The 25,717-nt window shown below is 33.4% G+C and overlaps 1 protein-coding gene across 1 annotated transcript in view; it reads right to left on the bottom strand.

Moving 5' to 3' along the window:
- Positions 1-8,680: 8,680 nt before the first annotated feature.
- LOC126878553 (uncharacterized) overlaps positions 8,681-25,717 on the bottom strand; it is a 48,240-nt gene continuing 31,203 nt past the window's right edge. Inside the window, exons 6-8 of the mRNA XM_050641337.1 lie at positions 24,926-25,630; positions 10,617-10,868; positions 8,681-8,900 (exon numbers count right to left, since the gene is read on the bottom strand). Coding sequence (XP_050497294.1) covers positions 8,734-8,900; positions 10,617-10,868; positions 24,926-25,630 — 1,124 coding nt within the window. The 3' untranslated portion in view covers positions 8,681-8,733. The remainder of the gene's footprint in view (positions 8,901-10,616; positions 10,869-24,925; positions 25,631-25,717) is intronic.

Below are 25,717 nucleotides of genomic sequence, written 5' to 3'. Positions count from 1 at the left end.
AAATTTCCGGGAAGATTCAAACACCGGAAAGTTTCCGGAAACTTTCCGGGAATATTGGAAACTTTCGGAAACTTATGGAAATATTGTATTATTTCTTGTTAGTCTATTGTATGTTAGTGTGTATTGTATGTATGTTGTATGTCTATTGTATGTTAGTTCTGTAAAAATGTTTTCTTTTTTGTCAATAAACTTGGGATGGTTGGTTAATATTTTGTCTAGACACTGCTTAGCTAATATAATATATTATATTATAGCATATATGCTCTTTACATATTATGCTATATATAGCATATTATGCTCTTTACCAGTGATGCTTTGTCTTGAATCAAGTAAGTTTGCAGCATAGTGCACAGGCTTCACTGCCATTTTTTTTTCTAATTTAGATATAAGCATTACTTTTCCTCGGGCTTACTGATTGGAAGTAATGGAATATTCTCAGTAAAAATATTTGCTATGTCCTTAAATGCCTCGACAACCTGGGATATTTTAAACATATTACCTTCCAATAAAGTAATCCATTTTCCAATTATTATTGGTGTTTGCAAAACTGCTACTTTTTGCAACTTTGTTCAAAATATTTCATCATCCAAACAGTTTTATTTAAAATTCCGTGCAAATTTTAAATTTTCTCCCTTTATGACCATAAGCATTTTTGTAAAGCACTTTCAAACACAATAAGACTATTTTACAATTAAAGATTGAACCCGATCTAGTTTTTACAGGAAGTGTTAATGATATAACTTTATTGTAGTTTTGAAGATAGATTGTATTAAATCGGGCAAGAGATATGTGGGAATTAGTTACCTTTTTAACAATTTCTTTACAACATGCCTCAACATTTTTAAAACAATGTAGGTTCATCAAATCAGACATCAACAAATTTAATGTATGAGAAACACAGGAATATGCTTCAATAAAATTATATTTGTTTTTTATCGATCATTTTGCCTTTGGCAATCCCACAAAATATTTCTGGGCCGTCTTCCTTTATATTACATATATTATTTATTATTTCTTGTGAAAATATTCAGCTGTGTGCCTTTCACAATCTTTAAAAAGTGTTAAGTATGCACATTACTGGTTCAGGTGTTGTAAAGCCGCGTTTAGACACCGCTATAAATCGCAGCAATTTATCGATATCAATCGAGTTGTTTCAATTTATCGTTGAGTGTAAACTGTACATTGCAGCGATTTATCGGAATTAGGGGATTGGAGTTGGTATCGGATTGCATCAATTTATTGTAATGATCGAGTTGTTTCAGTTTATAAGGCAGCGTTTAGACACAGCGATAAATCCGTGCAATTTATCGATGTCAATCAAGTTTTTTCAATTTATTGTTGTTCGTAAACGGTACATCGCAGCGATTTATCGGGTTTGAAATTGGATTTGAGTTGGTACCTATCTGATTGCATCAATTTATTGTAACGATCGAGTTGTTTTAGTTTATAATCAATCGCGACAATATATCGCAGCTTCTAAATAGCTTTATAAAAATCAATAAATCGTAGCAATTTATCGTGACAATAAATCGCTCGGATTTATCACGGCGCCTCAACGTCACTTAATTGATCGCAATAATTTATCGCAGCGTCTAAACAGCTTTAAAAAATCAATAAATTGTAGCAATTTATCGTCACAATAAATTGCTCGCATGTATCGCGGCGTCTAAACGCCCTTAAAGTTAATAACAGATTGGTTTCTTATATTTGACCAGCCATCACACTGAATGCCTAATGTAAATGATTTATATTCTCAAAAGTTCTCGGAAATATTATGGAAAGTTCTCGGAAATATTCTCGGAAACATTCTCGAAAGTTCTCGGAAATATTCTCGAGAATTTTCCATTGAAAGTTTCCGGGAATATTCGCGGTCAGGAGAATATTTCCATTTTTTTTTAGGCGAATATTCTCGGAAACTTTCCAATGTTCGCGAATATTCGCTTGGAAATATTCTCGACTCACATCACTAGTCATGCTAACTAATTATATTGAAAGTTTGGTTTTGACAACCTTGTCAAAGAATTAATTTGTGTATGTATTTTCATATTAATTAAATTAATTGATTAAGATTTGGTCATTTTTTAAAGACTCGTAGAAAAAATATTGTTCCTAACTCTTGCAGAAAGTCTCTTTTCCGCACTCGACTGCTTGCCGAACTCCCGCTTCGCGTCGTTCGTCGCGTGCGGAAAAGTGTGACTTTCTGCACTTGTTAGGAAAATAACTATTTAGTATGCGGCAAAATAAACAGTACTGAAATGAATATTGAAATGTTTATGATTATTTATTATTTAGTATACATGATTTAGCCTTGCAAATATTATTCACGACGATGTTACCGATAACACAGATGTTGAAGATACTCTCTGGCACGAAAAAATCTTTAATTTCAGTCCGTAATTCCGGAATATTAGACGGAGGATCTGTCGGACTCCTTCAGCATTTTCCATATGTACGTATCAGGTGGCGTTAGGGAGCGTTCAAGTATTACGTAACGCGATTTTTGAAGATTTTTAACCCCCCCCCTACGTAACGCACTCTTATTAACGCAATTTTTGAAGATTTTTGATCAACTCCCCCCCAACCTGCGTTACGTAATACTTGAACAGTCCCTTAGGGCTGGTGACGATCTCCCAAAATGGTCGCGAAGTATTCGAAGAGACTCCCTGGATGTGTGATAGGTTGCCCCGTCCTGCTGGAACCGTTGTTGATTTTAAACTTGGACTGTTTTCGCGACCTTTTCTGTATGACCGGAAATAGCACATTACAATAAAAATTTTTTCTTCAAAGCTGAGAACCATCCTGAAGCACCTAACATTAACAGGATATTCATGTTACAGTTCAAGTTGATTCTCAGTTAGAGTTGACTTTTCCTAGTTCGAGTCAACTCCAACTGAAACGAGCAGTAAAAGTTGATTTGAAAAATTTAAATCAACTTTTACTAGTTGAAGTTGACTCTTCCTAACTCTTGTTAGTAAAAGTAGATTATACAATTTATACGAGTATAATCTCACGTGCATTTTTGATGAGTGTGCGTCTCTTTGTTTTGACCGTTTCAACTACTTATTAGTCCAGCCTGTAACGTCGCCCCCGTTAGGTAAATTATTCTGATTCGATTTTTTTGCACAAACTTACTCAAACAAATACATCCTTATAACAAATACACAGTGTCAGGCGGTACCGCGGTCGAAAAATTGGTTAACCAATTTTGTTAACCAAATTGACAAAAATAATTCTTATCTACTGTACCTCATATTATGTATGAGTTTTTATTGTGTGAAAATTGTAAATATAGATAGCAGTACATGAAGGGTTTAAAGTGTGCCTGAAGTAATAATGTGAATTTTAAATAGGATTTACTTTTTCGCACTGTTTTTAGCACACTTTCATATGATCAAATATCCTTAACTTTCGCCTTGTAATGGCGATGACATGTGAGCAATAAATTACAAAAACAGTTTTGACAGTTTTGTGGTTTGACAGAAGTTTGAATTTTTAAATGTCAAAGTTCTAAAAAATTGTAAAATAGGAATGTATTCCAGTGACAAAGAATTGCAGTTTTTTTATTTATTTTTTTGATAGATAAAATATTGTATGAAACTGTGCGCGAAGTACTTTTTGCGCACTTAGGCGATGTATAGCACACGGCCCGCTCGTGCTCTAAACATCGCGTGCGTGCGCAAAAAGCATACTTGACGAACTGTTTTATAAATAACTAAGTATTTCACTCCAGACAAATTTTTTTAGATTATTTTGGTCATTCGGAACAAAAAAGATCTCTTGTGATTTTTCTCTAAAATTTATAGTTTTCAAGTTATACGCGAGTTAAAATTTGAAAAATGCGAAATGACCATTTTTAATGCTTAATAAATCGAAACTATTATTATGAAAGTCAAAAAGTCACCTAATCAAAGTTTAAAGCCCCCCCTACAAGATCCTGAAGAAATTTTTGTCATTATTTTATTACTAAGCTGTTATTTTTAATTATCAACAATGAGCGCTAAAAGCGTATTGAGGCGGCCGTCAATGTGCTTGCGAGTAAGATCCTCCATTCGGACCGTCCAATGGTGCATCTCAGTCGCACTCACATTGACAGCCGCCTCAATATGCTCCTAGCGCTCATTGTTAATAATTAAAAATGACGGCTTAGTAATACAATAATGACAAATATTTCTTCAGTACCTTGTAGGGGGGTCGTTAAAATTTGATTTGGTGACTTTCTGACTTTCATAATAATAATTTTTAACTGAGTTATTAAGTCTTGAAATGGTCATTTTCGCATTTTTCAAATTTTAAATAGCGTATATCTCGAGAACAATAAATTGTACAGAAAAATCACAAAAGACCTCTTTTGCTCCGAATGACCCAAATTAATGATGTAAAAAATGTCCGAAGTGAATTTTTTTTGTGAATTTGTTTAAAAAAAACTGTTTAAACAATTTTTTGTTTACGGTACCACCTGACACCCTGTGGATTCGTTATAAGGACCTGTTTTTCAGTAAGTTTGTGCAAAAAAATCGAACTGGAATAATTTGCCTAACGGGGGCGACGATACAGTCTGGACTATAAATATCACGATTTGAACATAATATACAGTAACATTTAATTTCTAGAATTGGTTGTTTGTGTGAATCAACTTTTACTAAATGGCATTGGGAAGAGTATACTTTAACTAGTTGGAGTCTACTTTTACTAGTAAATGTTGAATAAAAATCTTCATTTTATATTTATAATCAACTTTTACTAAAACCAGCCGTTTGAGTCGACTCGAACTAGGAAAAGTGGAAAACTGGATAATCAACTTGAACTGTAACATTCACGTACAGTGGGTGATCATATTATTAGAGCTACCTCAAAAAATTTTACTTTTGTTTAATGTATGTAAGTTTTTTGTTTATACGGTCCACGTTGCCTTTGAAACTTTAGAAATTGATGGTATGTTTCTGTTGGAGTGATTAGTATTGAATATTAAAGTTTTTATTTCTGCTATTTTCCTTGGTGAGATGTCATTGGATTTCCCATGATGTTCTGGTAGCACTAGTGTAACGAACGCGCAATTTTTACTAAATTCACAAAAAATAGTATAGGCCTGTCAGAACATCACTAGAGAGCAATGGAAACTTGCAAAATTTATTATAACTCTAAACACCAAGAATACAAAATAATAGGCACACAAGAGAAACAAAAATAAAACACAAGCTAGGCTGGGCAGCACTCACAATGGTATCTGAGTCACGCATTGCCACACATGCGTGTTGCCACTATTGTCAGACTATTTATTGCACTTTCATAAAGTGTAACAAGACAGCCAAATGGAAACAAATCCATTAATACATAATATAATCCATTAATATTACTCCAGGCTGTGGGTGAAAAATAGGTCGATTTCAGGATATAATTCAGGACTTTTTGAAACCTATCAGGTGTTTTAAAGGACGATGGCAGGAATAACTTATACTAAAATGTGACCAGAATATTGTGAGCTTTTTTTTAATTGCGATTTTCATTTGTTAAATTTGCAATTTTTAAAGATTGTTAATTTTGCAGCTTAGTATAGTGATTCTAGAGAAAAACTTTTTTATAGAAAGTTGTAGTAAATTAAGAAACCTACAATTTAAGCTATGGTAAGTTTAATTTTGTGTATTGGTTATTGCAAAACAGCCTGCGAAAGGTCCAAAATGGCCGTTTTTTTACAATTGCGTTATTTATTGTACAAATAATTTTTTTTTATTTTTTAAAGCTTTACAATAAAGATCTTTCAATTCCAAATTTAAAAAAAATTGTAAAGCCGGATTAACGAATTTGTTGCTTAGATATTATAAATTGTTTATTCCAAGAGGTCAAATGTCGAAGGCTATAACTTTTTGAAAAAAAAATCGTAGAGAGTTGGTGAAACAGCCAATCTCCTTCTAAAGAGTTATATTTTCATATTCTGATGTAAATAAATGCGTAAAACATTTTTAAACCTCTAATTTTTGGGTTTGAAAATAAGGGGGGAAATTTCGTTATAAACATTTAGAGCTGAAGCGGCCCTGTACATCCTATGAGTTTTTAACTTACAGATTATTGTTGCTGAAGACGAAATAAAGTTTCATAAAAAAAATTTCTACAACTACAACCAACTGAAGCCAAGCTAAATGTTGGGTTTGAAAATAAGGGGGCAAATTTCGTTATAAATATTTAGAGCTGAAGCGGCCCTGTACATCCTATGAGTTTCTAACTTACAAATTGTTGTTGCTGAAGACGAAACAAAGATTTATAAAAAAATAAAAATTTTCTACAACCAACTGAAGCCGAGATAATTGACTCTTTTTTCTTAAATCGTAGTGCCTTTGTTTATACCAATTAAGAAATTGTTTTACAGTCATTGACTAAAGAAAGACTTGTATTATCTTAAAATAAAAATTATTATCAAATATAGTTACATTTAATTATTAAAAATTTTTTTTTAATCGGTGCTTTTGCGAGCGGCCGAATTTTGCAAATCGCCCGGCTCCCTTCAAATCCGCGCGCTCGGAAAATTTTTACGTAACTTGTATTAAATTTTGACCGAAAACAATTTAATAATATTACCATTATAATATACAGTCTATTTACCACTGTATTTGTTTTTCGTGATAAAGTTTTATATGTGAAATCTCAGTTCTGAAGAAATAATATTACAAAAATGATACATATACCTATGTATATGAAATATATAACTATATTTTTAATTTTTTCATTGTTATATAAAATAATAATATTAATGTTACTTCTTATTATACAATATAAAACTTTTTCTTCTTGTAGTGACTATCCGCTTTGGATGTTGGCGACCATCATGGCAATCTGTACTTGCACACTAAATCGGTACTGCTGCTCTAAAAAGATTGGTAGTTGTTGTGTTGAACGACGTACGTAAATTGTCTAGCAAGGTAACCCTTCGCCTTCCTGGTTCTGTTTCCAAATGGGGTTTGCCAAATTGCCATGATGGTCGCCAACATCCAAAACGGATAGTCACTACAAGAAGAAAAAGTTTTATATTGTATAATAAGAAGTAACATTACTATTATTATATTTATATAACAATGAAAAAGTTTAAAATATACTTAGTTATATATTTCATAATAATATAATATATGTATCATTTTTGTAATATTATTTCTTCAGAAAGGAGATTTCACATATAAAAGTTTATCAAGAAAAACAAATACAGTGGCAAATACACTGTATATTATAATGGTAATATTATTAAATTGTTTTCGGTCAAAATTTAATACAAGTTACGTAAAAATTTACCGAGCGCGCGGATTTGAAGGCGATTTGCAAAATTCGGCCGCTCGCAAAAGCACCGATTTTAAAAATAATTTTTAACAATTAAATGTAACTGTATTTTATAAAAATTTCTATTTTAAGATAATATAAGTCTTTCTTTAGTCAATGACGGTAAAAATAATTTCTTAATTGTTATAAATAAAGACATTACGATTTAAGAAAAAATAAACAATTATCTCGGCTTCAGTTGGCTGTAGAAAATTTTTATTTTTTTATAAATCTTCGTTTCGTCTTCAGAAACAATAATCTGTAAGTATGAAACTCATAGGATGTACAGGGCCGCTTCAGCTCTAAATGTTTATAGCGAAATTTGCCCCCTTATTTTCAAACCCAACATTTAGCTCGGCTTCAGTTGGTCGTAGAAATTTTTTATTTTTTTATAAATCTTCGTTTCGTCTTCAGCAACAATAATCTGTAAGTTAAAAATTCATAGGATGTACAGGGCCGCTTCAGCTCTAAATGTTTATAACGAAATTTGCCCCCTAATATTCAAACCCAAAAATTAGAGGTTTAAAAATGTTTTACGCATTTATTTACATCAGAATATGAAAATATAACTTTTTAGAAGGAGATTGGATGTTTCATCCAATCTCTACGATTTTTTTTTCAAAAAGTTATAGCCTTCGACATTTGACCTCTTGGGATAAACAATTTATAATATCTAAGCACCAAATTCGTTAATACGGCCTTACAATTTTTTTATATGTTTGGAATTGAAAGATCTTCATTTTAAAGCTTTAAAAAATAAAAAAAAATATATTTGTACAATAAATACCGCAATTGTAAAAAACGGCCATTTTGGACCTTTCCCAGGCTGTTTTGCAATATCCAATAAACGAAATTAAACTTACCATAACTAAAATTGTAGGTTTTTTAATTTACTACAACTTTCTTTTAAAAAGTTTTTCTCTAAAATAAATATCCTAAGCTGCAAAATTAAAAATCATTAAGAATTGCAAATTTAACAAATGAAAATCGCAATAGAAAAAAAAGCGCACAATATTTTTGGTTACATTTTAGTATAAGTTATTCCTGGCATCGTCCTTTACAACATCTGATAGGTTTCAAAAATTCCTGAATTATATCACGTTTTTTCAACCATAGCCTGGGGTAATGATACAGCTCAATTATATATCCTTCCTCTAAAACATTGAATTTTACTCGGTGGCTCTAATAATATGATCACCCATTGTACATTATAACGACGTTTTGAAACCACTCAGTACGTTTCGTCGTATGACACATACTAACTGTGTAACTCCCTCGACGGAGTATATCACTGGTGGTTTCTTTCAAAATAATTTTCCTTGTACATTTTGTATATTATTTTATAATAGTTGGATTCGTTATTACAATATAATATGCAGAATACTAACAAAAGCATTTTATTTATTGGGATATTAAATAATAAATTTTTCAGTTTCACTCCAGTGGGTGTAAATTCAACCAAATTGTTCCTTGCGGTCGAGTACTAATTGACTTTGTTGAGTACTCTAGAGGAAGTTGAGTTTTTTCGTTTACTGTTACTCTGAAATCTTGGAATATGGTTGCTAGTGCGACTTTCAAAGAAATCATACCAAATCTAGCTCCTAAAACAAAAAAATTAAATCTACCTACATTCTAATAATATGGAAAAAGCATCTTAAATAATTAACCGAAAAATAAACAACCTAGACTTTTCCAACGGTATAGCCCTAAATAATAACAGCCAAGAAAAACTGACTGATCTCATATAACTACATAATTCAACAGGAGAGTAAAAGGTTTTTTCTGAACTTAAACTAAACCAGACATAATTGACCGGTTTGATTTTATAAACTGATTCTTGTATTTGCAGGGATCATTGATGGCAAGCACAAAAGTACACTCCAGGCGGAGATAATGCGTAGATGTGATCCAGTCCAGATCGTTATATAAAAGATTATCAAAAAATATGGGAAGACCCTGATATATCAAAAACCCTAAAAATGAAACTGGTCAACTCCTATTGTTCCTTGAACAGTAAGGAAATCAGAAAGGAAAAAGATATACGCCACTGAAATGTGCCAACCTCTTCCAGATGTTGGTACTAACAAGGCTATCATTTTTTGGTGACAGATATTAGTAGTCCGGTTTTAGATTTGTTTTAGCAGACAAACGCTACTAACCTTGAATAAACTACGTGTCACATCAGTGTTAGCAGTGGCGTGGTATGAGTTTCTATCTCAAGCTTCAGATGGTAATAACATTATCCTCAGGAGGATTAAAGGACACAATGGTAAGAAAAGCAACCGTTTTGCTGACTAGTTAGGAAAGCGGCAGGTCTAAGATTTCTTAGGACGTGGTGATATTTTTGGCTGTTCAACTGCAACAATCACTGAAATTGCCAAATGCCACGTACCCACGCAAACCGTGAAAATATGGGAAGAAGAGCAAGGATATAGACTTAGAGAAAACCTTGTTCAGGTCAACATCAACGAAGTACTTGGAAATAAGAATAAAAAAACGTATTCTTGACAGTTCGTTTTTAACTGGTCATTTTTAACTCAGCAAACGCCTCCACACACTGTGACTAGTAGACAGACCTCTATACAGGAAGTCTGGATGAAAAGACGAAATTATCGAGCATGTCCTATACGGTAGTACGCGTTCGGTGAGTACTGGCCTACACCTATTCATCTGATGACTTTTACACGTTCCTGGAAATGGCAGAACGGCTAATGAGCTAAGAATGACAGCTCGCTGGGAGGACGTACAATGGGTCAATTGTGGCCTAAATGATGTAGAACTTGACTCGCTGTTCCTACTATACAGATACAGATAACGATATACTTGTTTTTCATTTTCTCAGGTTCTAGAACCAATAAAGTCTTCTTCCTGATCCCCTTTTTCCGTACACTTTACACTGACAATCTAATTGTAATAAGCCATATTTCTATAAAATTTCTCATATTATGACTTTGATTTCATTTGGTGACTTGTCCACGTTCCTGGAAATGGCAGAACGGCTAATGGGCTAAGAATGACAGCTCCCTGGGAGGACGTACAATGCGTCAATTGTGGCCGAAATGATGTGCAACTTGACTCGATGTTCCTACTATACAGATACAGATAACGATATACTTGCTTTTCATTTTCTCAGGTTCTGGAACCAATATAAGTCTTCTTCCTGATACCCTTTTTCCGTATCCTTTACACTGAAAACCTAATTGTGATAAGCCATATTTCTATAAAATTTCTCATATGATTTTAATTCTGCGAACTACCTTGGTGTCCTAATACTGTTAGCTACAAAAAATAATGAAAATTAATTTATAATTAATTACCGATACAAATCCTAGGTCCTTCTCCAAATGGCATAAAGGCCATCGGATGTCTCGTTGCTATGTTCTCTTCGGTAAAGCGATCTGGATCAAAAACGTCGGGATCTGGATAGATTTCTGGATCTCGGTGTATAGAAGATACTAGAATTCCCAACATTGTTCCCTCTTCGATAATAAGATCAGAATTGGGAACTTTGTAGTCTTTGTTGCATTTTCTTAATAGTGCTGGTAATGGGGGATGAAGCCTGAGAGTTTCTGAAATCAAATACCGATTATTTATTACAATGAAGCAAAGTAACTCCACAATGGTAATTTATAACGATAGCACACTTAAAAATAAAATTGAAAAATTGGTCATTTTAAATGACACATGATAGCCTAACTAAAAGGTCACAGTCGCTGTTACTTGGTATAATGTTAGTAGGAAAAAATCAAAGCAATTAAAGATAGATCACAAACTGGAACAGTTGAGAAAAGTTCGCGAGGAAAAAGGCTTAAATGCACAAAAACAGAGTATCTAAAATGTTGATTTAAAGATGGAGACATGTTGACTTAAAATACACTAACTAAATTAGTGGATAGGCGTGACCCATAGGTCTATGAAGCACCAGATGTTGAGTGTCTCTCTGATAGATCAAATCTTAAATGAAGAAATACATTGTAGCAGAAAAAACAACAGACGCTATCGAAAATATTGCTTCTCTAAAATTGAATTTAACACAACAGGTTACCAGATTATGAGATAACTGATGGACAAGGATATTGTCAAGTGGAGGCCAAGACAAGAGCAGAAAAGCAAGATTGACTGACGACTTGAAGCGTGTTAGCAGTAACTGGATGCAAACTGCACAAGACAGAGATATTATGGAAAGAGCTAAGGGTTAATTAAGCTATGTCCAGCGGTTAACGCATACAGGTTGATGATGACGTTTTAATATTTTTGGCAAATTATATTCTCAAAATTCGGAAAATTATAAATCAATATCGAAATTATTGAAATATAAATACATTATTATTTAATAGGGCAGATACAGAACGACCACCTAAATTTTCATTTGTATCTAGAGAAATCAGTCGCTTTGCTCCAATATACTTTTATACTTAAACATTGTTGTATTTATATTTCAGATTGAGTAGGTACTTATATAGTAAATAAATTCCTTACGGTAACTATGAAATTTGCATAATTATGTTTTATCATTTGATTAGTATCTCTTACTTTATTTATACGGGTTAGCGTACTGTATACAGCGTACTATTTTATCAGATAAAATAAAAACTTTTGTGGAATTTGTTCCCTTGATATAAAAAATATTTGAAGAAAAATTGACACAGCAGACGCGTGTTGTGGACTGTGAACTTTGCACATTTATGTTTTATTAAATGAATAGCATTTTTATGTATTTTCTAATTTATTATGTATTTCTGGGATTTATGAGCCTTTATTGTCATGGTTCCAAAGCTACTTATCTGATCGTAGACTGATTGTTAAAATTGGCACTTTTCTTTCTAAAATTATCTAAGTTTCATCAGGAGTGCCTCAAGCTCTCACCTTGGGCCACTCTTGTTTAATATTTTCATAAACGACATAAATGAATGCTTCGCAATCAGTTTATTTTTGCTCTTTGCTGATGATCTAAAATTAAGCTGTGTGATTAAATCCCCAGAGGATTGTGAAAAACTACAGTACGCTTTAAAAAACTTGCTAGAGTGGTGCAAAAGAAATGGCATGGAACTGAATCCAACTAAATGTAAAACTATGACTTTTTCCCGTTCCAGAAATGCTATTGTTTTTGACTACAACTTTGGTCACTATACTCTCGAAAGAACTTCCCTTTTTAAAGACTTGGGGGTCACCCTTGATACAAACTTACAGCTTTCTTATCATCTGGAAAATGTCGTTAATAAGGCTTTCCAGATGCTTGGTTATATTAGAAGATGCTCCCAGGACTTCACAAATATTACAGCTTTAAAAACCCTCTTCTGTGCCTTGGTCCATCCCCATCTTGTGTATGCCTCCTGTGTATGGTCTCCTTTTTATGGAGTGCATACTAATGCTCTTCAGTTAGTTGAACATAAATTTTTAAAGCAAATTGCATATAGACTTTATATCTTGGACAACTACAATGATGCAGATATTCTTAATATCCTGCTCGTCATAAGAGAAGGGATCTCATCATTTTCCACAACATCCTACATGGAAAAACTGAAACTCTAAAGCTTCTTCAAAAAATTAATATTCATGTCCCACTAACAACAACCAGGGCTACAGTTTCCATTACCCAATCCACCGTACTAACTATGGTCTTAACAACTTCCTCACTAGAACTGCCAGACTAGCAAACCATCACGTTAACATTGACTTTTTCAAACTTATAGCAAGTTCCTGAGTCAGGTTTTAGTAAAAATTAACTAAGACTTATTGTGCTGTAAAAATAATATAATTAATATAATATAATAATAATAAACTCAAAAGTGACTTGTCTGTTTATGTCCGCCGACCACACTAATTAATGTCCTTAGGTATGATTATTTGTGTAATTTGTATTGGTAACATATTTTATTTATATTGATAATTTCTATTTTTTGTTCTCTTTATTGTATGTAATTTATATTTTAATCTATTGTTTTTTTTTGTAAATGGTTGTAACCGTATATAAATAATAACAAGAGCCAAAAGAAAAAGTGCGTATACAAACTTGCTGTGGTGACCGGCCAAAAACTTACATCGGTCAAACTGCTAGAATTTTTAACAAACGTATAGCAGAACACAAAAGGAATTTCAATGATAGAAATCCAGATTGTACCTACGCACTTCACGATCTACGTAGGTCAGAGTCATTATTTTAGTGAACAGTTTCAAATTCTTTATATCCAAAATAAAGGCTATCTTTATTAGAATTTATGGAAATTAATAAATTTAAAAAATAGAGATATAATTCTGAATGACCAACTTAAGTCAAATAGCCCTTCCCTCTTTAACTTCTTCAGTTAAAGACTATAAAGTGTATACTCATAGTAAAAATACATTACTACAGAAAGGCAGTCTTCCGGAACAGCTGTACTGATGTGAAAGTTCTTTTTAGTGTTTATTTTTAGATAAAATGAGATTTTGTATAGGGATCTTGTATGAAATTAAAAGTCTCTAGATGTGGAATAATTGACTTCTTCTTCTTCTTAAAGTTCCATCTCCTAGCGGAGGTTGGATATCATAATGGCTATGGTCACTTTGTTGGCTGCTGCTCTGAACAGTTGTAATGAACTACAGTTAAACCATTCTCTAAGGTTCCTCAGCCAGGAGATGCGTCTTCTTCCTATGCTTCTTTTTCCTTGGATCCTTCCTTGCATAATAACTCTCAGCAGCTCATATTTCTCTCCTCTGGTAATGTGACCCAAATATTCTAGTTTTCTTGTTTTTATACTGTTCATAATTTCTAACTCCTTATTTAAACGTCGTAGCACTTCAACATTGGTAATCCTTTGAACCCACTGAATTTTCAACATTCTTCTGTAACACCACATTTCGAACGCTACTATTTTTCTTATATGTTGCCTTTTCAATGTCCAAGCTTCCATTCCGTATAGTAATATAGAAAATATGTAGCATCTTAGAGCCCTCAATCTGAGAGGCAACTGAAGGTCTTTGTTTGTAAGCAGTGTCTTCATTTTTATAAATGCTTGCCTTGCAGTTTCAATTCGGACTTTAATTTCTTTGCTTTGGTCATTTTTGTCATCAACCCAGGTTCCCAGATATTTGTATGTCTTTACTTTTTCTATTTGGGTTTGCTCTAGTATTAACGTTTCATTTCCATGTTGTGTTTTTGAGACAATCATAAATTTAGTTTTTTTCTTGTTTATTTTGAGTCCATATCGAATGAAATATTCGTTAATTCTATTTAACAATTATTGTAGTGACTCAAGGGTGTCTGCCATTATAACGGTGTCATCAGCGAATCTTATGTTATTTACTGTTCTTCCGTTTATAGAGATTCCATCACTTAGTTCCGCTATCGCTTCCTGAAATATGGCTTCACTGTACACGTTAAACAGTAGCGGCGACAGTACACAACCCTGTCTTACCCCTCTCCTTATATCAATATTCTCGGACTCTTGTTCGTCTATCTTTATATTGGCCTTTTGATTCCAATACAGATTGATGATAATTCGTAAGTTTCGTCTGTCTATATCTCTGTTTTTCAATAATTCTATTAGTTTTTCATGTCGGACTCTGTCGAACGCTTTTTCGAAGTCGATGAAACAGGAATAAATATCCAGGTTCATATCTAAGCATCTTTGAGAGAGGACATTAAATGCAGACAATGCCTCTCTTGTTCCAAGTCCTTTGCGGAACCCAAATTGGGTATCATCGATATCATTTTCTAGCTTTCTGTATAATCTTCCATGAATCACCTTTAGAAATATTTTGAGGGTATAGCTTATTAGTGATATTGTCCTATAGTATGAACAATCTTTGGCATATATTGTTTAGGTATTGTTACAAAGGTGGACACCAACCATTCCTGAGGTATTTTTCCGGTTTTATATACTTCATTAAACAGATCCAGTAGTACAGGTAGAGTTTCATCGTCTAGACATTTCAGTAATTAGTTGTGGATGTGGTGAAGAATTTTCAGAATTTCACGTAAATTTTAATACAACAGATCTAAAACAAATTACAATAACTTGAATGTAAGGAGTAAAAATGTTCGTTCATCGAAGCGTTGGTTTTGTGTGTATTCTCGTCGTTATGTACTTTTTCGTCACCCAGTAACCCTGGCAAATGAACTTCGGTCACTTCGTTCGGCAATCTTCGGTAATACGCACTTGTACAATAATTGGCAGAGTCTAATAAATTTCAAAGTCAATGTACTTAACATATACTCCCCCACCTTGAAACCCCAAAGACCGGGTTTCAATAAAAAGTCTTAAAGAAAAAGTCAAAGATCATATTAATTATAGTTTTCAAACAAAAGTTATTGATCTTGGTTAGGCAGAACACATAATTTCACAACCGGTCGTTTAATCTCACCAGAGTTTGTCTTTATCACAACCGACCGCACAATATTGCCACTTCCGGTGTAAGTTTTTAAAATTCTGCCTAACTGCCACTTCAAGGGAGGAAGTCCATCATCCTTTACTAGAACCATGCGTCCAGGCTGGATCAGCTGTTGGCAATTCTCCTTCCACTTGACCCGCTGCTGAAGATGGGATACATATTCTTTGGACCATCTTGTCCAAAAGTGCTGTAATATCTGTTGCACCCTTTGGAATCTTGAAAGACGATTTTCATTAATGTCCATTAAGTTTTGTTGTGGTATACTCGTCAATGAAGATCCAATTAATAAGTGTGCAGGAGTAAGAGGGTTAGGGTCATTTGGGTCATTAGAAAGAGGATAGAGTGGTCTAGAATTGAGACAAGCCTCTATTTGATATAAAACCGTGGTAAATTCTTCAAATGTTAAAATTGCATTACCTACTACACGTTTCATGTGGTGCTTAACTGATTTAATGTTTGACCTCCATAATCCACCGAAGTGGGGAGCACGTGGAGTAATGAAATGCCATTGAATACCGTCGATTGAGAGGTCTGTAATAATGTGATCAGCATTTGTGTTAAAAAATTGTCTGAGTTCATTATTTGCTCCCACGAAAGTGCTGCCGTTATCTGAAAATATTTCGGAGCATTTACCGCGTCGGGCCGTGAATCGGCGTAATGCCGCTAAGAAGCATTCTGTCGTGAGATCACTGACAACTTCTAAATGTATAGCCTTACTGGCGAAGCAAATGAAGAGAGCAATATAAGCTTTAGAAGTTTTGTAATTACGACCCTTTCTATCTCGTAATAAAACGGGACCAGCATAATCGACACCAGAAACCGTGAAGGGACGTGAAGGGGTAACTCGTGACTCCGGAAGATTGCCCATAAGATACTGTTCGGGTTTATTGTTAAATCTAAAACATCGGACACAATCACGAACAATTTTTCGAACCAAATTGCGCCCTGATATTGGCCAGTAATTTTCTCTTAAGGAAGCAAGAAGTGCTTGAGGACCAATATGTAAAAGTTTCAAATGCTCATGGCGAGCAATGAGTATCGTGAGGTGGTCTTTCTGAGGTAGGACTATGGGGTGTTTCTTGTTAAAATCAAATGACGAATGATATAAACGACCGCCAACGCGTATTAATTTTGTTGTTGTATCAAAGAATGGAGTTAGGCCAAGAAGTTTACTTCTTTTGTCAATTTGGTTGAAATTGGAAAGTGCATCATAATCATATGGAAATGACTGACGTTGTACGAACCTAATTAAGGTTAAAAGGGAATTATTGAGTTCTATTGTGGTCAAGGGACCTGTTATTCGTAAATGTTTATGAATCGACAGATTGTCTTTAAATCTTAAGACATAAGCAAAGACGCGTGTTAGTTTATTTAATGAAGAATATTTGTAGTAAAAGGTAAATTCGTTGTTGATGTGATGAAACACAAGAGTTTTGTTACGCAGTTCAGGTAATTCAGAAGTTATACAAACTTCTTGATGTTTTGTATATTGAGGCCATTCTTCTTGAGGCAAAGTGAGCCAAGAAGGGCCATGAAACCATATGTGGGAATTACTGAGCGAAGAAGGACTTATACCTCGTGACAGTAGATCTGCTGGATTATCATAAGTATTAATATATTTCCAAAGTTCAGGGTTGGTCAGTTTATGTATTTGTGAGACTCGATTTGCTATAAAAGTCTTAAGTAAATGGGGAGAGGTGTTTATCCATGAAATAACAATTTTAGAGTCAGTCCAATACGTAATGTTTTTAAAGGAGACATTTACAGATGAAGTGACCTTTTCGACAAGTTCAGAAAGTAGTGATGCCCCACAAAGTTCGAGTCTTGGAATGGTTACAAGTTTCATAGGAGAAACTCGAGTTTTAGCACAATAAAGATTTGAAGTGTAATTTCCAAATGTATCTGTGCAGCATATGTAAATACATGCACCGTAAGCCGCCTCCGAGGCGTCAGAAAACCCATGAAGTTGAACAGAAACTGGGTTAGAAGAAAGTACATGTCTAGGTATTTTTAAAGTGTTTAATTTTGTAAGTTCGAAGTAGTATTTCGACCAAAGTGTGTAAATACTTTCAGGAACAGATTCATCCCAACTTATCTTGAGTTTCCAGAGCTCTTTAAGAATAATTTTCGATATAACTGTTACGGGTGAAAGTAACCCCAAAGGATCAAATATTTGTGCTGTACAGGATAAAATCTGTCTTTTGCTAATCTTTAAGTTAATTGTGGAGATATTTATAGAATATTGTAGGGAATCACAAGACGGATTCCAAAGTAATCCTAGTGTTTTGTTATGTTCGTCAGAACCAAAATGCAAAAAATCAGGATCAGAATGATTTTGTAGAGACGAATCATTGGTAGTCCATTTTCTCAGAGGAAAACCGTAGGAAGATAATAAATATGAAATAGTTTCCTTGATTTCTCGGAGTTCTTCCGATGTGTCACAACCAGTTAATAGATCATCTACATAAAAATCGTGCAAAATTATAGAGGAAATTTTTGGGTATTCGGAAATATGTCGATGAGCAATTTCATGAAGAGACCTAATGGCAAGAAACGCTGCTGATGCAGTACCGTAGGTAACAGTATTCAGTGTATAAGCAGAAATTTCATCATTTTTATTAAATCTCCAAAGGATCTTTTGAAGGTAACGTTGTTCAGGAGTAAGGAAAACCTGACGATACATTTTAGTTATATCTGCACCCAGTACGAATTTATGTTGACGAAATCTAAGTAAAATGTAAAATAAATTATCTTGTAAATGAGGGCCGACATACATGATGTCATTTAATGAGTAGCCTGTGGTAGTTTTCGCACTACCATCAAATACAACTCTTAACTTTGTAGTGGTTGAAGTTTCTTTTAAAACGCAGTGATGAGGTAAGAAGAATCCAGAATTATCATTAGTGTCATTTATTAGGGACATGTGACCAAGTTTAATGTACTCACGTATGAAGTCATGATATTCTAATTTCAATTGAATGTTATTTTCAAGTTTTCTCTCTAAGTTTAAAAAACGTTTTTTGGCAGTAGTTAGAGAATCCCCTAAAACTGATGGAGATTCCTTTAGTGGAAGAGTAGTGATAAAACGACCATCACAATGGCGAGAAATATGCTGCTTAAAATGATTTTCACAATAGATGTCTTCTTCGGAAACAAACTTAGTTTTAGGACACTCCTCTAGTTCCCAAAACTTTGTGAGCTGTGAATCTAATTCACTGGTAGAAGAAAAGTAACAATTATGTTGGGGGTGGTGTTGAATATAATTGTTTTCTGTGGAAACTGAATTTGAGGATTGTGAATTCTCGAAGTGTAACAGAGTGTGATGGATCTTTCCACATTTTCTACAACCAGTAGAACGACAATCCTTAGTACGATGGCATGTGCCAAGACAATTAAGGCATAAACGTAGACGTTTTGCATTGTTTAACCTATTAGTAGGATTTAGTTTTAAGAAGTCAGGACAATAATATATTTTATGTTCCTTGTTACAAAAGTTGCATTTAAACCTATTCTCTGTGTTAGAAACAAAGGCTCTTGTTTCAGACTTATTACCTTTGTATCGTGGTGAATTTTGATCCTGTTTATTATCATTGTAGTTATCTAATGACTCTAAGATACGACATCGTTCTTTTAAAAATTTCAGTAAATCATCTAAAACTGGTAGGTTGTCTTTACAATTTTGTGACTCCCAAGAGCGTCTTGTTGAGTTATCAAATTTAGTTGTTAACAAATAAATAATCAAATCATCCCAGTGTTTAGTGGGGCGTTTTAAAACTTCTAAAGCACGTAAATGTTTTTGTGTATTGTCTAGAAGTTGTCTGAGACCTTGAATTGATTCTTTTGTGACTAGTGGTAGGTTAAAGAGAGCTTTAATGTGATTGTTTACAAGTAACTGTTTATTTTCAAATCTTTCGATCAATAAACTCCAAGAAATGTCGTAGTTTGCATCGCAGACTTGCAAAGATTTAATAGTGTCGGCAGCTATGCCACGTAATGACAGACGTAAGTAATGAAACTTTTGTACATTGGAAAGTGAAGTATCATCATTAATAATAGAATTAAAACTGTCGCAAAAGAAGAGGAATTGATCAAACGATCCATCAAATGTAGCTAGATTCAATGGAGGTAACTTAATGTTACTTGTATTTGTAGGCCCAGCTGCTATTGAACCATTGACACTACGTGAATCAGACGTGTCAGTAGGTCGTCTAGATAAAATAAGGTTTTTGATGTCAGATATTATTTTAAAATATCTGTCCTCAAAAGTCTGCCTTTCAATGGCATGTATTGTGTCATAATTTTCCTCGCAGTCAGGATCATCAGTTTCAATAAGCAGCTGAACCTCATTAAAAACATCTAAAAGCTCTTCGGCTTTGGATAATCGCATTTCTAAATCTACGAGGTCGATAATTTCATTATTTTCTATACTTCTAAAATATGTTGTTAAACGTGTAAGAGCACCTTTAGTGGCCATTCTCTTTGTTTTGTTTTGGTCTGACATTTTTGACAATATGACCAAAATGTACGAGGATGCAAAATAATTAAATATTATGTATGTATGTTAATTAAATTATGTAATTTTAGTAATCTAATGTATGTGACGTATATTATACAGATATAAACAATCAAACTGTGTTTGATGTTTCAAGAAATAAATATTTGATCTTCGATGAATGTAATTAAATAAAAAGAAATGATTTATTCAAGTGCAGAAAACGGAAATAAATGTTTTGTAATTCAATTATTATGTACGTAAGAATTATTATTAACGTTTAGTTACGATCTGTCAGAATAAAATAAAAAATCAGCTAGCACATTCACAATGAATACGAGAGTAGGTAAAACGTCAAATATGTCACTATTCGAAATAAATATATTAATTTAGATTGAAACTCATGTACTTAAAATATTTATCAAATAGAGACTGAAAAAATGTGAAATTATAAAAAGGATTCAGTATTCAGTGTTGTAAATGTAGCTTCCTGGGGTTGATACAGCGGGTCAAGTACGACGTCGGTTCGTAGAATGTAAAGCTGCTATTTTCTTTGTAGTTCTGCTGGCACTGTAGATTCGCAGTTCGAAGGACCAATAGATGTGGATGTGGTGAAGAATTTTCAGAATTTCACGTAAATTTTAATACAACAGATCTAAAACAAATTACAATAACTTGAATGTAAGGAGTAAAAATGTTCGTTCATCGAAGCGTTGGTTTTGTGTGTATTCTCGTCGTTATGTACTTTTTCGTCACCCAGTAACCCTGGCAAATGAACTTGGGTCACTTCGTTCGGCAATCTTCGGTAATACGCACTTGTACAATAATTGGCAGAGTCTAATAAATTTCAAAGTCAATGTAATTAACAGTAATTCTGCAGGTATTTCGTCTGGACCTACAGTTTTTCCGTTTTTTGCGTTTCGTATTGCTTGTTCGATTTCCTCCATTATGATCTCTGGTCCCGTTTCGCTATCGATTTCTTCCGGTTCTTGTCTATTATCCTCAAACACATCTGTTATGTACGCCTTCCACTTTTTTAATTTCGGTTTGACTTCTATAATATTTTTTTCCAATTATGTCTTTAAGAAGGCCATCTTTGTTTTTTCGCTGTGTATTTGTGATTTCCTTTATTTTCTTATGCATATTAAAGCTATCATGTTTTTTAGAATATTCCTCTATTTCACTGCATTGACTTGTCAGCCAGGTGGATTTGGCCTCTTTTATTTTCTTTATTATTAACCTCTGTATTTCTTTGTATTTTGCCTTATTCCTGCCTTTATGTTTTCTTCTTTCCTCCATTAACTCTAGGATTTCTGAAGTCATCCATCTCTGTTTTTTTCTTATTTTTGTCTGTAATATTTTCTTTCCTGCCTCTACTAACGTTTCTTGTATCATGTTCCATTTGTCATTAACATCTGTTGTCTTTATCACGTCTTGTTTGATTTTCTGTAAGTTATCATTTATTTCTTGTTTTAAACTCTGACATATAGGTTCTTCTTTTATCTTTGAGACATCGAATCGTGGTATATTTGTTTGTTTTTGAATCTTTTTTAATTTTATCTTCATTACGCCTACTAGTGGATTATGGTCTGAATTTATGTCAGCTCCGGGGTATGTTCTCACAGACTTTATAGTGTTTTTATATCTGGATTTGATTAAAATGTAATCTATCTGGTTTCTTACAATGTGGGAATAATTGACACAAGACGTCAAATATTATATACTGTTATATAATTTCATGGGAAGAATTCAGAAAATTAATTTTATGTCCAAGGCCACGAGGTCGTAGAGTTTCATCGCCCCGTATATGGCCAAAATTTGTAAATAATATATTTTTAGTCGTAAGCAGTGTTTCGTGGAAAGTGAAAAACATTAGTGGTTAAGATTCTACGAACGGACTTAACAATTCAAGAACACTAGAACTAAATTACGATCGGTTTTAGAAAGTGGATGTATTTGCGTTTGACGTGAACAATAGAACAATTCTAAATGCTTCCTAGAAGGTAAAGACGGTAATAAACAAAATTGTTTAGTTTAAAAAAATAGGATTTTTTCTAGCATGTAAGACAAAAATTAATTTTGGTATCTCCTTGAATTTTACAAGATGGAAAATTTGTATACAACATTATTTGTTTTTAAGAAAGGAAAGTAGGGATGTAATGTGTAGAGAGAATGCTTGTGATTGGCGAGGAGACTTATGGAGGGGAGTAGAGTGTTTGAGTCTCAGATGGATGAAGAAAAGAGATTTACTGTGTAATTAAGATCTGAAGAGAACAGTCCAGTTCAGAAAGTAGTGATTTTGTGTGAAGTGGTTAAGTTGGTGGCCGTATAGGCAGATTTCTGTTGAAAGGAAAGCGTGATCGAGTCGAGAAGTAAAATCTCCTCGTGTTCGAATAGATTCCAGTTTCTGTCTGGAACGAGTAGCCGGTTTTTTATCAATTTTGCACAAGATATCGAGCTGAGAAAAAAATCTTGAAATTATAAAGATTGATATTGTTTGTATCGAGTCAGAGATTTAATTGAGGAGAGGTTTCGAGCGAGTGCTGTTTGTTCGTGAAGCAGTTGGATGAGAAGGAGAGTCGCAGCATCCGAAGGAGCACCTGTGGGGGAACCGAGGACAACACAATCCATGATTAGAAGTATAGAAGATAAAAAAGAGAGTTGTTTTATATTACATACCATATTTGTTTTAATTTAACAATTTTACAGCATAATTCATTCATTCATAAATTCATAGAAGATAAAGTAATCTACACACACCGGCAAAATTAGCCGAACACGTTAAAAATGGGACATGTTTGATGTCTCGTATTTCATAAACCAGTGGTCCGATTTGAGCGATTCTTTTAGTATATTATAGCCTTATTATTTAAGAATATCGTTGTAATAATATTGTTGCTAGAAAGGTAAATACCATTTTATACCGGGTGTACCAATCATACTGTGTTTTTTTCTGAAAGTTTGGAACACCCTGTGGAATATTCTAGCATATGTAAAATATTAGAATTAATACTCGATTGTAGATTTAGGCTTGCTTAACATTTTCCTTTTCGATTCATTTACTTATGTGAGATAATAAAAAAGTTATGTGCGTTAACAACTATCCATGTTTTTCATCAATAAATCCTCATAGTAGGGGAGGAAAGTATACTAAATTTGCAGTTACTCGAACGTTATGGGGACCTATTGGATTGTGAAGAGTATGTGTTAAAATCAGAAAAAGGTTAAGTTAAGTTTTCCATAAAGTGGGGGACTTTTCATTTTTTAATTTAATTTTCCATTTGAAACAATCATTTTTCTCCGATTATAGCGCTATCTATCCATAATTCGAAAAAATATGTCGAATAAAAGTAGCTTATTTTTACGTAAAGAATCCAAATCTGCAAAAAAAATTGGAGCTCCTATTTAAGATTTTAAATTAAATCCCCCACCCCACCTCCGTGGGGGCTCGTGACACCCCACGGAGATAGGTGGGGGGTAAATTAAAAATTATAAATACGAACCCTGCGATATTTTGCGAAATTATCATCAGATCGTAAAACTGCAAAATACACCTATTCAATATTTTTCAAAAATCTACCGAATGGCAACAAACACGACCCCCCACGGAGGTGGGGTGGGGGGTTACATTAAAATATTAAATAGGAGCCCTCAATTTTTATTGCAGATTTGGATCCTTGACGTAAAAATAAGCAACTTTTATTCGCAACATGTTTTCCTATTATGGATAAATGGCGCTATTATTGGAAAAAACGATTGGTGGAAATGGACAATTAAATTGAAAAATGGAGAGTCCCACAGTCTATGGAAAACTTAACTTAACTTTTTTTAGTTGTAGCACCCACTCTTCACAATCCACTCCAGGTCCCAAGAACGCTCGAGTAGTTGCAAATTTAGCATACTTTTCTCCCCTACTATGAGGATTTATTGATAAAAAACATGACTAGTTGTTAAAGCACATAACTTTTTTACTTTCCAACATAAGCAAATGAATCAAAAAAGAAAATGTTAAGAAAGCATAATTCTACAATCGAATTTTAATTTTAATATTTTATATATGCTGGAATATTCCACAGGGTGTTCCGAACTTTAAAAAAAAAACACAGTATTCTTATTACACCCGGTATAAAATGACATTTACCTGTCTAGCAACAATATTATTACACCGATATTCTTAAATAATAAGGCTATAACATACTAAAAGAATCACTCAAATCGGACCACTGGTTTATGAAATACGAGACATCAAACATGTCCCATTTTTAACGTGTTCGGCTAATTTTGCCGGTGTGTATATTTAAAAAGATGAAAATTAAAATTTGTTTTATTTTTATAATAATAAGAACAGTCTACCGAATCTTTTAAAGGAAAAATTGTTAAAAAAAAGAGATAGTAGAATTGAAGATTAATTTATTAGATAAGACATTTTTACAACAAATTTTAGTTTTAGTATACATTTGGAATCGTATCTTTATGGTTTAGCATATAAATAAATAATATTTGTAGAATTTACATGATTTTGAGTACATTTATTTTCATTGTTTTGTCCTGGATGAAATGAGCAACGAGAAATACTAGAAGCCACAAACTAAAGGTAATATTTTAAAATCAATTAGCCCTGAGAATAAATTTTATTGGAAAGTTTTATTAAATTTTGGTTTTGTTTCCATGAGTAGTAATTAAAGTAATTAATTAATTAATCAAATCAATAAGATGCTGATCAATCTCTTAACAGAGAGAAAATAGAGAGCATAATATACTTACCATTAATAACTTGTTCTGTGTAAGTTAAACTTTTCAAGCCTTCAAAACTAATTTCATTGTCGCTCTTTTCAAGCATAGACTTGACTTCTTTTATAACTTTTTCTTGAATATCTGGATGGGTTGCTAACTCGAATAACGCAAACTCGATCGTGGTACTTGAGGTCTCGAAACCCGCTATAAAAAATACGTAACCCTGAGCAACAACTTCATTTACCGACAAAAAGATCTCATCTTGAACACCATTTTGTGTTGCAGGTGTAGAGTCACCATCGTATGTGATGTTGCCTTTGTTTTTTAACTGCAGTAGAACGTCCATCAGGTCTTTTTTATGAATATTGTTCTTCTCTCTGTAATCTATCACTCCTGTTACGAGATCCGTAAAGCAAGCAGTTAGCTCACGAGAGTGCGTTCTATACCCGGTTCTTCGAAGGATATGTTCTGGAAAATTGCAACATATCAATCTCTTTATTTGTGTTGCAAAAGTTCCTACAATATTCTTTAAACATAATTTAAGAACTTTCAGGTTAGATTCTTTGAGATTGTTGAATTCTATGCCAAATGCAATTGAGCCCAAATTTTCTGAAGTGAATCTAGCTCCTACTTCGTGACTATCCATGTAGCCCTTAGTAAGCCATAATTCCTTTAAATGAATTCGAAGTTGATCTGAACAAGCTTTTGTTATGGGGAACATCGACTTAGTTCGACCTAAAACATGATATGGAATAAATTTTAATATTTTTAGTCCAGGTATTTATGTAGAAGAATAAAAAACCGCCAACCGCCGTAAAAATG

Source organism: Diabrotica virgifera, chromosome 1 (assembly GCF_917563875.1).
Source record: "Diabrotica virgifera virgifera chromosome 1, PGI_DIABVI_V3a".
NCBI lineage: Eukaryota > Metazoa > Arthropoda > Insecta > Coleoptera > Chrysomelidae > Diabrotica > Diabrotica virgifera.
The sequence above is the reverse complement of the archived record's forward strand: the minus strand, read 5'-3'. Positions and strand labels throughout refer to the sequence as shown.